This window comes from Vulpes lagopus, chromosome 8 (assembly GCF_018345385.1).
Source record: "Vulpes lagopus strain Blue_001 chromosome 8, ASM1834538v1, whole genome shotgun sequence".
NCBI classification, from domain to species: domain Eukaryota; kingdom Metazoa; phylum Chordata; class Mammalia; order Carnivora; family Canidae; genus Vulpes; species Vulpes lagopus.
Window position 1 is genome coordinate 133972191 of NC_054831.1, and position 14922 is coordinate 133987112.

General features: G+C 65.2%; 1 protein-coding gene across 1 annotated transcript; it reads left to right on the top strand.

Annotated features, from left to right (window-relative positions):
- The first annotated feature begins 292 nt into the window (after positions 1 to 292).
- Positions 293 to 13454, top strand: LOC121497824 (voltage-dependent T-type calcium channel subunit alpha-1I-like). Its single transcript, XM_041767530.1, has 9 exons — positions 293 to 391; positions 953 to 1058; positions 1621 to 1743; positions 9092 to 9165; positions 9870 to 10264; positions 10941 to 11008; positions 11144 to 11244; positions 12068 to 12347; positions 13390 to 13454. The coding sequence occupies exons 1-9, from the start codon at positions 371 to 373 to the stop codon at positions 13452 to 13454; spliced, it is 1233 nt and encodes a 410-aa protein (XP_041623464.1). The 5' UTR covers positions 293 to 370.
- Positions 13455 to 14922: the final 1468 nt, after the last annotated feature.

Genomic DNA, 14922 nt, shown 5'->3' on the forward strand with positions numbered 1-14922 from the left:
GTCGCGCAGCACCTGAACGCCGTCTGGAGTGAGAGCCGCTGCGGGTTTTCGGCAGCAGGTGACAGCAGGCCCACCCTGCATCGGCTGCACCGGGAGGAGAACAAGACCCTCTGCGGCAGGACGAACCCCGAGCTGTGCTGGCCTCACCCGGGCCCCTGGTGCCTTTCACCCCGAAGCTGCACCACGGTCACCGTGTCCGTTTAGCCTCCTCGGCGCGGCCATCGGGGCTCCCGCCATCACACGCAGTGTACCCAGCAGGGAGAGTGGGTTCATCTGCGGTTCCCGGGGAGCCCCCAGCGGACACCCCATCGTGCGTCCCGGGCCACATCTGGTCACCTGCTTCCTGTTGACCCAACCGAGGCCAACGGGGATGGGAGGGAGTTTGGTCACAGTGAGTGGTATTCACGCCGACTCACACGGGGATGGGGGTGCGGCGGAAGGGACCCCAGAACAGAGCTGACCACCCGCCCACCGAGGACAGATCAGTGTCAGCGAGGCCCCCGGAAATAAGCCTTGAGATGAAGGCTGAACGTCCTTACGGGGTCTGGCAAGGGAACGGGAAAGCGGGACAGAGAACCTGTGTGGGAAAGCTCTGGAACAGAGACCGCATCCCGGGGGTGTCTGAGCTCGACACGGGGCGTGGGGCTTCGGCCGTCCACGCTCATCAGTCACCGGCTGAGGGTGCCTCTAGGGAAAGGTGACCTCGGGGCACGCGCGGTGCTCTGCACAGTGGGCACAGCCGCTCCGGCAGCCCGGGGGCAGGTGTCCGAGGGGGGTCACGGGCCGGGCTGGCGTGAGGAGCGACGCACAGGAAGGTGCGGGCTGCGTGCACAGAGGCGGCCACAGGGGCGCCGGGCATCCAGCCAACCAACAGCGGCCACCGCGAAAGTGAGCTGCCCCCCCCCCCAAGGTAAGCACCCCGAGGACCCAGAGCCGCTGTGTCTTGTCACAGGCCCCGTTTCCAGCCTCAGCACAGGGCTCGCACCTGCCGGCGCCCGGTAATCACGCATTTGACACGCAACGAACGTTCCAGGCTCCGGGGCTTACGGGCCCACGAGGTGAGCCCCAGGTCAGCATCCTCGGGTCACTCTGCAGCCCCCAGCCCCAGCCACGCGGGTCTTCGGGGTGGGGCGTGATCACCGACTTCACGGAGCAGGGGCTCCCCTTGGAGAGGGCTCCCGGCCTGACCTGGGGGCGCTGAGGGTGGCCTGTGCAGGAGCCGGCTGTCCCCACGTGAAACTACGTGGCCTTGTTGTTCTCGTTATTACGAGAAAAAGTGAATTCAGAGCAGCCCGTGCGGGTGCCTCACCTTCCAAAGGTTTTTGCAGACGTTACGTCGCGCGCTTCTCCCACACGCCCTGCGTGTAGGGCTGTGTCTGTGGCACCGCCGTTGTGCCCGAGGGAAGAACTGAGGCTCAGGAGTGAGTTTCCTTGCTCAAAACCAGAGTCCCGAGGGCTCAGAGCCCCGAGGCCCGATCCTGCACGGGGCGCCCCGGTCACCCCGGCAGGGCCAGCTGCCTCCTGCTGAGACCCCGAGCTCCCAGGGAGGAAAGACCGGCTGACGGGGGGCCTGTGGGAGCCACCAGGGCACTCACAGATGTCCCCTCCTGTCCCCTGCAGGGAACACGCTGAAGCGACACGTTCCCACCCACCTGAGGCCGGACGCGGCCGTGACTGCTTTGGGCCCGTGGACTGGGCGCGGAAGGGACGCGCGTCGCTCCCGAGCAGCAGCTTTGGGAGCAGGTACGTGTACAGCAACGTCCAAGACAGCGGCTGCCCCACCGGGAGGACACAGAGCAGGACCCCAGTGGCCCGCGATGCTGAGCAACCTGGGTGGGAACTAAGCCCCGTGATGTGATGTGACATCCCCGAAATTACTGCATCAGGGCCCAGCCCCGCGTGGCCTCAGACTCTACGGATGGACACGAACAAGGGGAAGGGGATGGAGGGACGGAGGGATGGAGGAAAGAGGGCAGCGGGAGCGACGCCAGCAAGCACCCATGGTCCCCTCTGAGCAGTGAGATGCTTCTGGACCCCGGAGGAATCTTCTAGAAATAGGTTAGGCAAGTGAGTTCCTGCTCAGACCCCCTCCCCCTGCCGCTCCCCCCGCCCACCAACCCTCCCCCCTACCCAGGGCTGCTGAGCTCTGGAGCCTGCCCAGGGGAATCCAGGTGCTCCCGGCGAGACCCCCCAGCTGGGGGGAGGGCAGAGAGGAGGGCAGCTCCCCTCCCACCGAAGGCGTCCAGGCCAGATGAGTAACGCAGTGTAAACGACTCTGGGACGAACTGAGGCTCCGTGCTGCCCCCCATGACACGAACCATAAGGAGCAACGACAGTAGTTCATCTCCCTTCTCTCTAGGGGGGGGCGTGGGGAGGGGCCGTGGGAGGGCCGGACGCAGGCTCCCCTCAGCAGCTGGGCTGCAGGCCGCTCACACCTGCTCGGCCTTGGGGACAATCCAGGGGGCACAGAGGAGAGGGTCCGACTTCCCTTCCTGGGAGGGGCCGGGGGCAGGGAGAGAGGAGCCGGGAGGGATGGGGGAGGAGCGGGCTGTGCATTCCGGCCTCACTGGTTCATCCGGAGGTCGGAGGTCGTCGTCTGTTGTCTGTCTAGGACAGAGGGTCGCTGGGGCCTGAGCTGCAGGTGACAAACTCGCATCCGAGCAGTTCCCGCTGCTGGACAGCGCAGGGACCCACGGCTCCGGGGACGCTCCCGGCCTTTCCTGCCACCCAGCAAAGGACATACACGTGACCCCAGAGGGAAGCCCGGAGCTGCTCCTGCAGTGCCGCTGTTTATGTGTTGACACGAATGTCTGTCTCACACTCGGGCAGCGCACCGAGGACCCTAGGGACACAGGACTGTGCCCCCGCAGCACACGTCCGCCCGCAGCATCAGGGGCCCCTCGGGCTGCCCACACTCGTGTCCCCTGGGCCAGCCTGCGGGTCCCTGGGCGGAGGCTCGACCCTGGGGCCCTGAGAGCGGCTGGTGCACAGGAGCCCGGCCTAAGCCCCAGACAGTGCCCTGGAGCCACGAGCGACCAGCGACGAGTGGACCTTTGGCAGCCGTGCTTCCAGAGGCTTCCAGAGGCTTCCAGAGACTTGTGCCCGCTGGAAAAACAAAGGAAAGCCGATCCCAAAGGTCACACACCCTAGGGGGCTGCTTATGCAACGTTCTCGAAACATCATCACCTAGGAGAAAAGACCTGAGGCCGCCAGGGGTCAGGGGTGCGGGTGGGGCTGTGGGTCCAGGCCGTCCTACAAGGGCCACACGGGGATCCCTGTGCAGCGGAGCCGCTCTGCATCCGACGGGACTGGGCATGAAAACCCCCAGGTGTGATAACGTTGCACCAACACACACGCAAATCGGCGCCTGCAAACGGCCGGATGTACTGACCTGGGTGCCTGGGGCTGCGCCGACGAAACATGCTCCCGGGGGAGAAACCGAGGCAGAGCAGGCGGGGTCTCTCCTCCCTTTGCGCTGCAGCTTCCGCATCTACGATCCCGTTGAAACAAAAGGATGAACAGCTCCTTTGAGCCCCGCGAGGGACCGAGTCGTCAGAACGGGACCCGCTGCAGCTCGGGCCCCCCCCAGATTCACCTCCGGCACAGCGACCCTGGCTTCCCTGCCCCGGGTCACGGCGGTAACGCGTTCCCACGGGGGCAGCAGGGGGGTGCAGGGGACAGCGACAGTCTCCAGACACCCCCTGCACACCCGGGACCCCCGCCGGTACACCCACGGGGGGGACACAAGGGGAGGACAAGGGGGTGGGGGGACACCCCTAGGACGCGAGCTGCCGGCGCTGGCCGCTGTTGTGCACGTTGGTGGCGTGGGACCCCGTGACCCCAGCACCCCGGCGGGTGCCCAGAGTTCTCTATGGCTCAGAATGAACGTGTTACGTGGGCACTCTCTGGCCTGACGGGCGTCTGCCTGTCCTCAGGCCGCGCAGGTCCCGGGAGGTGACAGCTGCCTTGCGTGTCCGCTGAGCGCAGGACGGCCGAGGGCGCAGAGAGCAGGCCCCACACCCTGAGCCCCGCAGCCGCCGTCCTCGCGGGCCGCCCAGCAAGGCCGCCTCCCAGAGAGGTCAGTGGGGCCCAGCTCCCGTGGCGGGAAGGGGCACAGCTCGGATTCGCTCCCAGGCCGGTGTGACCTCGGAGACCCCGCTCTCCACGCGAGGCCCGGCGGCGTCAGGGCTACGCAGGCCCCCAGCTCCCAGTGCACCCGGCTCTGGGGGCATCGGCGCAGGCCCGACGGAGGCCGCGGGATGTGAGCGCCTGGGGTGGAGGGGCCCGGGCTCCGCGGGGGAGCCAGGAGCCCCCAGAAGCCAACCCGGGGTCCGTGGTTCCCCGCCTGGCCGGATCCCACTCCGTGGGAGGCAGAGCGCTGCTTCGCCACCTCCCGTCCGGGCTTATCTTGGGAGACGCGGAGAGCACGAGGACCCCCGTGGACCAGGAAGCGAGAGATGACACAGCGCAGGGATCGAAACCTGCAGGGCTCCCTGTGCCGTGCGGAGCGTCCCCCAAGCGCTGCTGCGATGGCTCCATGGGGCAGCCGCCCGCCCCCCAGCCCGGCCTCGGGTCACCAGGAAGCTGCGTATTCAAGACAAGGGGGTGGGAAAGGCAGGGCGAGCTGGGGAGCCGCGAACCCCCAGCAGGCTGCGCTGGAATACAGCTCTGGGTGGGAGTGAAGGGCTGATACGGGGGGTTCCCGACGCGCCCACCTGCAGGGGACGCCCCGCCCATCTCCCCCCACCTGTACCTGCCCTCCGGCTGCGGACCTCACGGGACCCTCGGATCAGCCCTGTTCCGTAGGCAGGACACCGCCGGGGGCCGAGCGTTCCTGGGGCCACCCGCACGGGCGCCTCCGTGTCGCTGCTCCGGACAAGCCTGGGTCTGCAGAAGTTCAGGAAGGCAAACACCCAGATCCCAAAGCAGAGCCTCGTTCATCGGTGTCCACGAGGCTTTCCGAGGGGTCTCCCAACAGTGACCGCCGGGTGGGCTGGTGCCGACCTTCCTCGGAGAAGGGGTCGCGCAGGTCAGGCCGGCCGTCTGTGTCCTTCCGGTCATCCCAGCACCGGAGGTGGGACCCACCTTGCCACGTGGCTTCGGGGACAGGCCCCTAAGTGTGCCCCCGGCGAACCCCAGAGGCGCCACCGGCGGGCCCCCGTCCCCGCACACGGCAGGGACCAGCAGGGCCGCCCAGCTCCACGCAGGGTCCCGGGACCTCCTGGGGCTCAGCGGGCTGCTGGGGCCAGTGTGCGTGCGCCCAGCCGGGCCCCGGGGCTCGGACCGCCTGCCCCTCAGGCTGCGCAGGCCCCTCCGTAATTGGAACGCCAGGCCGCACCTGCCGACGATTTTATCACACTCCGTATAATGTGTAAATACCATTAAGTCAGACAGATTCTCTCATTAATTCTCGGGCCCAGTGACAGACTAGGAATTAACACAATTGATTTTCCGGTCCCCGCTCATTATCAATCATCCCCCAGAACTTAGTCACATTTCATCTGCTCCACCTGGGCCCCAGCGTCTATTTGGAGGCTTCAACATGTATTAAACTAATAAAGAGCAATGGGCACCGCCGTGTCAGCCCCGGAAACAGGTGGGGATGGGCAAGGAAACAAATCTTGGGCGAGAACAGTTGCTCCCGGGGCTTCTAGGTGGGGAGAGTGGGCCGGGCACTCGAGGGCACAGTCCCGTCCCCCGGGGCACTGGCCTGCGGGTGCCCAGGCAGGGGCGGCGGGAGCTGTGCGGATTCTGAACCCCCGAGTGACGCACCGCCCCCAAAACCTCGTGGCTGCTTGCCCAGGGTCCTGTGGGGGGCGGGGGTCTCGGGCTGGGCCTCCCGGACGCGCTCATGAGCGTCAGCTGGCGGCCAGAGGACCTAACACGGGCCTCGCGCACACATGTGGTGGATGGCGCTGGGCGTCCGCTGGCCGGGCCGGGCCCCGAGCTGTGACAGCCCGTCTCCGCGTCGTGCAGCTTCTGGCCCCTCAGGACGCCCAGCAGGGCTCCGGCCAGGCCCGGGGAGGAGGGCAGAGGGGCGAGGGCCCGGCCTGCGAGCGCTGCTTCCACCGGATTGTCGGCCGAGGGAAGCCGGGGATGGACCAGATCTGCGGGGATGGGAAAGGGACCGAGCCTGCTGACAAGGACGCTGGAGCACACGCAGACGGCAGGGGTGTTGCACCCTGGGGCCGCGGTCGCCAACCGGGCCTTCCCCCGGGGGGGCGGCTCCTTCCTGGCCCTGCAGACCCAGAGGAGGCGGCTCCCCTTTGGGACCTGAGCGGTCCCCGGCAAAGCGGCGGCGGAGCGTGCACCCCGGCACCTGACCACCTGGCGGCAGGCGGCCGACGCGGAGCCAAGGGACGAGGGGCGAGGGAGGAGGTGACCCGGGTCACATTCCCACCACTGCCTCAGTCTGACTTCTCTGCCACCCGGAAGCTTCCGGACCGTTGTCACTCCAACGCGGGGACCTGCATCTTCAGGGGCTGCCCCTTAGCGTCGGCGGCAGCACGCACGTCGCGGGAGCCAACCTGGCGCAGACGAACACGGGCTGCCTGCCTGTAACCCGCTCATTCCAAACTCGGGTCGGAAGCCGGGGCGCGCCACCCTCCGCTCCCTCCTGCCTGCGCCGGCTCTCCCTGCGAGGGATCATTTAGGTCCAGGGACGTAACGGGGCAGCACTCGTCGCTACCTGACAAAGGGCTTTTGGGGCAAAGGTTCCTCGAGGCGCGAGGCACACTGAGCAGCGCCGGGCTCTCGCGTGTGCGCTGCCTGGGCCCTCCCCGAGGGAACGCACCTGCTCCGTGTGAGCCCCGAGGCCGCTCCAACTGCTCTCCTGACCTCTGACACCCCGGATTGGCTTTTAAAAGTCTATCTGGAGGGGCCCCCGGGGGGGCTCGGCCCGCTAAACGTCTGCCTTTGGCTCAGGTCGCGATCCTGGGGTCCTGGGGTCCAGCCCCAGGAGCGGCTTCCTGCTCAGCGGGGGAGCCTGCTTCTCCCTCGGCTCCTCACCCTGCCAGTGCTCATTCGCTGTCGCTCTCGTCTCTCAAATAAGAAAAATCTTAAAAAAAAAAAAAAAAAAAAAGACATATTCGAGGAACGTGTTTTAAAGAGGCCGACGTGCCCGGACGTGGGGAGGCTCGGTCCCTGCCTTCAGGGCTGTTGGATCGGGAGCCCCTGCTCGGGGGCGAGGAGATGACTTTCCAACTTCCCAGGCCTCCTGCCCATCCTAAGCCTTTTGAGCGTCATCCTTAGGGCAAAACCCTTTGCCTGGGAGAGCACCTATTGGGCCACGACAGGCCTGAGCACGGGAGCAGGGGTGGGTGGGGGTGAGCGTGGAGGGGCGCGGAAGGGTCTGGGGAGGGAGTCAAGAGCCACCGGAGGTGAGCAAGCCTTTGGGGCTCTGGCTGGATTCCTTCCGCTTCCCCTGGATGATGTTCCTCGTCTAACCCCTGGGCGCGTGGGGGTTCGGGGCAAGTGTCGGGGGCGCACTCATGCTGGTGTGGAAGGCGGGGGGGGGGCATTAGCGCCTTGGGAACTATTCCTCGGACCCTCCCCAGTGCTTCTCGGAGCAGAAGCAGAAGAGAGCGTGTGGCCCCCCCTCCCCCGGCTCCGGTAGTGGGTAAGCCCGTGCGCTCACCCAGAACCACCCCTGGATAATAATTGTCTTAACGGAAACCATTTCAAACGAATTCTAATGTGCCCTAATTAGGTGACTCTTCTAGAAGTTCTGCTCCAGGGAGGTGAAGTAGGTTCTGAATATTAAGCAGTAAGAGGTGACGGAGGGCGCCTCTGCCTGGTGGGCGCCTCCCCAGTTAACGAGCTGCCTAATACCCACCAGGTAAAGAGGGTGGCACGTCAGCGCTTCCGTCCCGCCTTCCTCCTTCAACTCTTCAGGGCGGACCCGGGCACTCCCTGCCCCTGGAAGTGGGTGGCTGGGGGCCCCGAGCGCACCTGGGATGGGCCCCCGGCCCTGGCAGGTGGTGGCAGGAGGCAAGGCAGCAGGGACTCCGGGGCGTGGGTCCATCTCCACCCCATCTCTGCCCCTTCGACCCCGCTGAGCTATGGGGGAGGCACCCGTGGGGACAGAGAGGGCCCGTCTCTGGGCTTCTGGGGTTTGAGGGTCAACAGGGCATAAGTTTCCCCGCACTCCAGCGGGGAGCAGAAGGGCCGGACTAGTTCTTCCGTCCTACCCTGCGGTCTCAGCGGAGCGGGGCCACCAGCGATGCTCAGGGCCAGGTCCCTCTAGGATCTGCTCTCCTGCACCCCCGATTTTCTCACAGCCCCTCGGGCCTCCCTCCCGGGGCAGCAGCCCAGGGGCTGGACATCTCTCTTCTCATCCGTCTCCAGACAAAGCTCATCCACCGTGTGTGGCATGCATTTTGGGCCCCGTCGTCGCTCTCCCTGTGACGGGCAGGTCCCCCCCCAGCCCTCCTCAGTTTCACACTTGTATCTTGGCGGGGGCCTCTGGGAAGTAGATGCCTTCATCGGGAGGCCCGCCTGATGGCAGGCAGGGATGCCGCCGTGCGGGCAGGTCGCTGCAGAGCTATTTCTGTGCAGGAGAGCCTCTGGGCTCCCATCAAGTCAGAGCCGCGGTGACCTGAGGATGTTCTGCTCTTCCGAGAGAAGTTCCTGCCGGCAAACCACTGTGCTGCTCCCAGAGCTCGGCTAAGCCTTTAAGAACGTGCTCAGCAGATGGATGGATGGGTGGATGGGTGGATGGATGGATGGGTGGATGGATGGATGAATCCCAAACAAGAATAGGACTCAGGACCTCGGTCCCATCAGCCCTTGACCTCACCCAGCCTCCCAAAACCTGGAAGTGGAGGCAAAAGGCCAGGGGCGCCCCCGACATCAGCCCGGGAGACGAACACCCTCCTCCCGGAGCCAGCCGGTGGCACCCGCCAGCCCTGGAGCCCGCCGGCCGGGGAGGCCCTCCTGCCCCACTCCCCCCCCACTCCCCCCGCCTCCCATGGCAACAGCCCAGAATAGATGCCTGATTCCGTCCCCAGTTCTCCACCCCCTTTCTGCGCTTAAGTGCTTGTTGGGGACAAAGGAACAGAACTGAGGACAAGAACATCTGTTTTTCCAACAGGCGGGGACAATGCGGACCTGGGGGTGGAGCCCTGCAGCTGTGGAAGCACCTGGCACTTGACGGTTTCTGTGACGGTACCCCCTGCACCACCCCCCGCACTCACCCCCACCCCCCCAACCCCCTGCCCCCTCTGCCTCCCGCGTGGCCCGGGCCCTGTTTCGAGCAGCTGGGACCCACCAGTCCTCCCGACCCCGGGTCAGGGCTGGCCCACTGTAGGGCTCGCTGGGAAGAGTCACGGGACCTGCCTTCCCCAGTGGGGCTGCAGCTTGGCGACCGTGAGTGGCCGTACCCGCCCGGGGCCGTGGAGAGCAAGGCACTGACCCTGCTGCCCGAGCCCCAGTCTGCTCGGCTCTGAAATGGGGACATTGTAACCGCGTTGCAGCACCGCTGCGTCAACACATGTGGGGGCCCCTTCCGGGTCCCACCGCAGCAGGGCGGGGACAGGCTCCGGCCTAGGGAGGGAGGGATGGCTGGGCTGAGCCCTGGGTCACTCGGCACACAGTGCGGGTCACCCAGGCCTTCCCGAGCCGTGGGGGCCCCGAGACCCTGTGTGGGGCACCCCCCGACCCGACCCCTTCTGTGTCCTCCTCTGGCAGCTGGGCCAGCGGTGCAGGGGGAGCTCAGGGCAGCGCCGAGGGGAGGGGGGAGCAGGACGAGGACCATGGGGCACAGTGGCAGCAAGACAGCTGTGGTTCCTTCGACATTTTTAAAGAGATTCAAATTCAAGATGAGATTTATAAAATAACAACAACCCATCGTGCTTTCTCCCCTTCACTAGAAAGGAGAAGTGTTGGAAATGAGATTTTTTAACCAAACGAGCGCCCGTCCAGGTCTGCGTCCCCGGCCCCGCGGCCCTGAGCTCGTCCGTCACCTCGGAGCCCGCACTGCCGGTTTGCTGAGCAGCTGCAGGTGGGCCGCGGCCACCCCCCACCCCTGCTCCACCTCAGGGCAGCATCACCCAGGCAGCCACGGGGTTTCCAGGGGACCCCCCCAAAGGGTGGCCCAGCTCTGGGCAGCCACCGACCCTGGCAGGGGTGCTGGAGGGCCACGGGTCACAGCGCTTTCCCAGTTGACCAACTGGGGTCTCTGCTCTTCTCCATCCCTCCTCACCCCCCTCACCCTCCCACCCCCTACCCCCTACCCCCCCACCCCTAGGAGAAGGAATCGCTCTCAGTACAGAGGCCCCACTGGGCCCCCCCTCTGATCTAAGCTCCGGCCCCGGCCCGGCCCGCAGCCCCGCTCTCAGGGGCTCAGACCCCGCGGCCTCCTCCCTCCTCCCCGGAAGGCACGGAGACTGGGTATCTGGTAATTGAGATTGTTTAACAAGGTGTCGCTCGTTGCCTTGGGTTCCATTAACTCTCGGCTCTTCCTGAACACCCAGAATAACAATCACCCTGCTGGAGAAGGGGCAGAGGGCCCCCCCCCGCCCCACGGAGCGCACACGTGCACGTGGGCACATTTTTTTAATATGCTGACGACCTGATGACGCTGACTTCAGACCTTTCCTGAACGTCCTTCCATGGAGAAGTCTGGGGGGGCCCAAGGAGGTGGTGTTGCCTCTGCGCGGTGCACGTGGGGGAGGGACCCCCTTAAAGGGTCGGTCACCCAGCTTGCCAGCGACACGGCCCGGACTTGACCTCACTCAGAGCTGTCAGGCTCCAGGGTGACGGGAGGACAGGACGCCTGCCTGCCTGCCTGTCCTCCCTCCGGGGAAGGGCCAGGTGTGTCTCAGTGCTGCCCCCCAGCTAGGGAGGCTTCACCCCAACTCCAGGCGGCAGTCAGGGCACTAGGGGCCGCCCGCACCTCAGCTTCCAGGCAGCTACTCACCCTTGTGCCCACCTCTTCCTAGAAGCCCGATCACAGGTCCTCAGCGCCTCCTCCGGGAGGCCCTCCTGGAAGCCTTGCTGACTGGCTCCAGTGAGCACCCCCTTCTCTGTCCCCAGAGCACCGTGGCTGCCAGTGTTTATTCTTTAGGGGACACGCATCAGCCCCGTCTCACTGAGTCTCCTGAGGCCTGAATGCTGGGTGACCACTGGCCCCGGGTGCCCCCAGCCACGTTCTGGGGGAGGAGTCACCCCCCGGTTCCCAATCTCCGCACCCTTAGCCAGTGGCTGGGTGGGACCTGTGAGGAACGCAGGAACGAGCACGGGCCAGTGGGCGCAGGAGTAGAAACCCACCCGGCCGGGCCTCCCCGTGTGGCCGCGACCCAGGGCTGAGAGACTGAGCAGGGCAGGTGAGGCAAGCTGCTGGACTACTGTCCCCTGGAGCCAGCCCCGGAGGTGGGGGGCAGGAGTGGGGGGCACAGGAAGGGACGGGGGGGGGCAGGGGCATGGGAGGGGGAGGGCAGGGGTGGGGGGCACAGGAGGCATGGGGAGGGCAGGGGTGGGGGCAGGGGCACGGGCAGGGACGGGGGGCATGGGGGACACGGGAAGGGGACGGGAGGGCAGGGGCTGGGGGGCAAGGGGGCAGGGGAAGGGGAGGGGAGGGAAGGGTGGGGGGCACGGGAAGGGACGCTGCTTGAAGCCCATAGGGCAGCCGGCCAGCACGGGGCCTCCTCTCCCTGCTGCAAGCCCTGCCAACCGCCCCCCATCAGCCTGTCCCCCGCATCAGCCTGTGTCCGCTTCCCCGATGTCCCCTCCCGGAACTGAGTCCCCAACGTACCAGGGGCTGCGGGCACACGACGGAGATGAAAGGGACCAGGTCTGCACCCACCGCGCCTCCGTGGCTTCCTCGCCGGGACCCCGGGGAAGCGCCATCAAGTCCCTGAGCCCGGTTCCTCCCTCCTGCAAGAGGCCTGAATGCCTCGGCCGCGGGCTGTTCCAGGAACGTGGTTTCGCTGGATCGCAGCCGCCTCACGCGGGGGCTTCGCTGTGGCATCGCTCAGTCACCCGGCAGACGCTCACTTACGTGCAGGCTTCCGCGTGAGGAGAAGAGGGCGGGGTCCTCAGACCCTGCGAGTCCCTCTGTCCCTTCCAGTCCCGGCCCCGAGGGCCACCAGCTGTCCTCCCTGCTCAGGGCCAGCCGGGAGGTGCAGCGGCGCAAACTCTCACCCGGGGGACGGCCCTGGAGGGCCCCCCGCCCGCAGGGGACAACCGGGCGCCAGCACCTGCTGACCTGGAGCCGTATGGTGCTGGCCAGGCCTGCCGCCTCCTGGGGACACGGACCACAGGCATGTCGGCGGGCTGGGGGCACGGGGCAGGGATGCACAGGGGTGAGGGCGTGGACGCGGGGCGCCTCTGGATGCACGAGCCCCCTGGTACACCCGCACCAGCCTCCCTTTCCGCCCAAACCTGTTTGAGAGCAAGTGGTCGAGACCCTCCCAGAGCCCTGGGGGCATCCGGAGGGTCAGGGCGCTGAACGGGTCCCTGCCCTGCGATGAGAGGCTCCCCCCAGGGAGCCCCGAGCAGGGGCCCCGGGAAGCCTGGGCTCAGCCCCGCCCCCTCTGCAGGCGGGGACCCGACGTGGGTTACGGGGCCGCCGTTGGCATCCCGGCAGGCCTGGGGCCCGTAAGGAGGAGGCTGACAGTCCATTAGCCGCACGGTGGTCCGCGGGGCTCGGGGGACGGGGGCGGCCTGCCATCCACCTCACTTCAAGGGCAGCATCAACTGTGCGTGCGTGCGCGCAAGGGTGTGCAGGTCTCTAAAAAAAGGAGAATCAATCACAGCTGTGCCGGTTAAAATTGGCACAGACAACAATCTGACATCACAGAGAGGAAACGGTGACATAGTTCTTGTCCTCTGTCCCCCTGACCTCTGGGGCCCAGGGAAACGGAAGAATCATACAGGACTGGGACGTGCTTAGGCCCTTCTGGTCCCCCCGTCTCTGACGTGCAGCACTTTGCTTCAGCGTCTCTGACAAGCTGTCCTCTCACTTGAATGCCTCTCGTCACAAGGAGCTCACTGCCCCCGCGAGGCCTCCACCATCCCACCTGCCGATTCTCCTAATGTCTAAAGGTTCTTCCTGCCTGAGAGCTTAACCTTGGGGCCACATGGCGTCTACCCATTGGTCCTAGGTTTGCCGTGGGAAGTCACACACACACACATGCAGCGGCCTTGCCAAGCCAACAGGGCTTAGGGGCCCTCCCCAGCGTGCCCGCTGCTCTCTTGGCAAGACCTGGTCTGTGAATCACATCTTCAAAATGCAGCTCCTGTCCTGAGCCACGTAAAAATCTCTGCTGCAGCTGTGACCAGTGTGAAAACACACGCGCACACGTGCACAAGGGCACGCGGAAATAAAGCCCCCCCGACTGCATTTTCGTCCGTCTCTCATTTCGTGCCACACCGTCAAACGCTCTGCAGAAGCCCGAGCGTACTACATCCCCGGCATGGCCTCGGCCCGTCCCCATATTGACAAGAAAACCTAAGGCAAGAGCGGAGCTCGGAAAGGGAGCCAGCCCGCCAGGTGTGACCCAGCTAACAGGGACAGGCGGGACCCGCGCCTTCCTTGTTCTGGACGTTGGTCGCCTGCTAATTCGGCCTCGGATCGCATTAACCTTCATGGGAGTCAGACCTCGTTACTGATTCACACTGACCTTCAGGCCAGGTTAACAGGCTCGGGCTTTGGTGAGCGTGTTTGGATACAAGATTAACAGAGGCGTTAATAGTTGCCAGCAATGAGCCCCTGACCCTCCACCCCCCTGAGATTTTGTGCAAAGGTCCAACAGGATGGGGAGGGGAAGCAGGGAAATGCTTCGAACAGGGGAGGTGGACGAGGTAGATGGTGGAGGGAACAGGCGCTTCCCCGAGACCAGGCAAAACGGGGATTGGGTGGCAGGAATGAGGGCCCTCCAGGCACACGGGACTCCAGCAGGGAGCACCTGCTGGCAGGGGCATTTGGGCGCTTCCAGAACAATGCCTCAGAGGCGAGGGTGGATCCCAGGGCTGAAGGCCAGCATGAAGCAGAAGGGAAGTGAGCAAGTAGAGCCAGGGCCCAGCCAACACCCCTGGCTCCTGCCCCCTGGGGACCCAGGAGCCCAGAGGGATGGGAGTGGCCCCAACGGTGACTGAGGCTGAATCTCCAGCCACCACACTGGAGAGCAGAATAAATCAGAAATGAAGGCACCTGATACCGTACCCCAGGCTCGTTGATAAAATTCATACCGACCACGTCTGCTGCTGCCATGCCGTGGCTCCCCCCTTCTGATGTCATACGGCTGATTTTGGGGACCCAAGTATATTTATATGCACCCATGCTGAATCTCTCCTTTGACCCATCAAAGTGGGCTTTTGATTTCTGAGGATCCTAACGGTCAGCCATTTATTAAGCTCTTCCTCCAGGGTTTACAAGCCCTGTGATTTGGGCTAATTCCAGTCGTTGACCACAGGCATTGGGCCCAGCCAGCGAAGGGCGGAGGGCAGGCTCCCACGGGTACTGTGGGCCTCCTCGCCCATCGGCACGACACCCTGACCAGCCAGCTCTCTCCCACAGCGTGTGGTCTCCTGCAAATTCCTCTGGCTGGACGGCTATCCACTCTGCATATCTCTTTCTTCCCAGGACATAGTGTCAGATGCCTAGCCGAAACCCAAACGTACTCTACTACGTGTCCTCCATCCATCAGCACGGCGACCCTATTAAGAAGAAAGAAAAATGAAAGGAGCTCAGGACAGAGGGAGTGAGGTTAATCTGGCCTGGCTGGCTCTGAGCAGTCCCTCCTGCCTTTCCTAAAGGCTCATCAAATCTGGTCAAACCCTACCCAGATTCATCACCGGAGATCAGGGGCCGCACCCCCCGCCCCACCCCCACCCTATGTCCCCAGTGCTCCTGGGCTGGTCTCCAGAAGATTTATGGATCCGAGTTCACAATAATATAAGAAGTAGGAGGAGAACAAAGAC

Excerpts from the sequence above, each read along its gene's own strand:
- LOC121497824 (XM_041767530.1), top strand. The coding sequence starts at position 371 with ATGGGAGGGAGTTTGGTCACA. Across the intron at positions 1,744-9,091 it reads AGCAGCAGCTTTGGGAGCAG|GCGGGGACAATGCGGACCTG; the intron begins GTACGTGTACAG and ends TTTTTCCAACAG. Across the intron at positions 11,245-12,067 it reads GCAGGAACGAGCACGGGCCA|TCCCGGCCCCGAGGGCCACC; the intron begins GTGGGCGCAGGA and ends TGTCCCTTCCAG.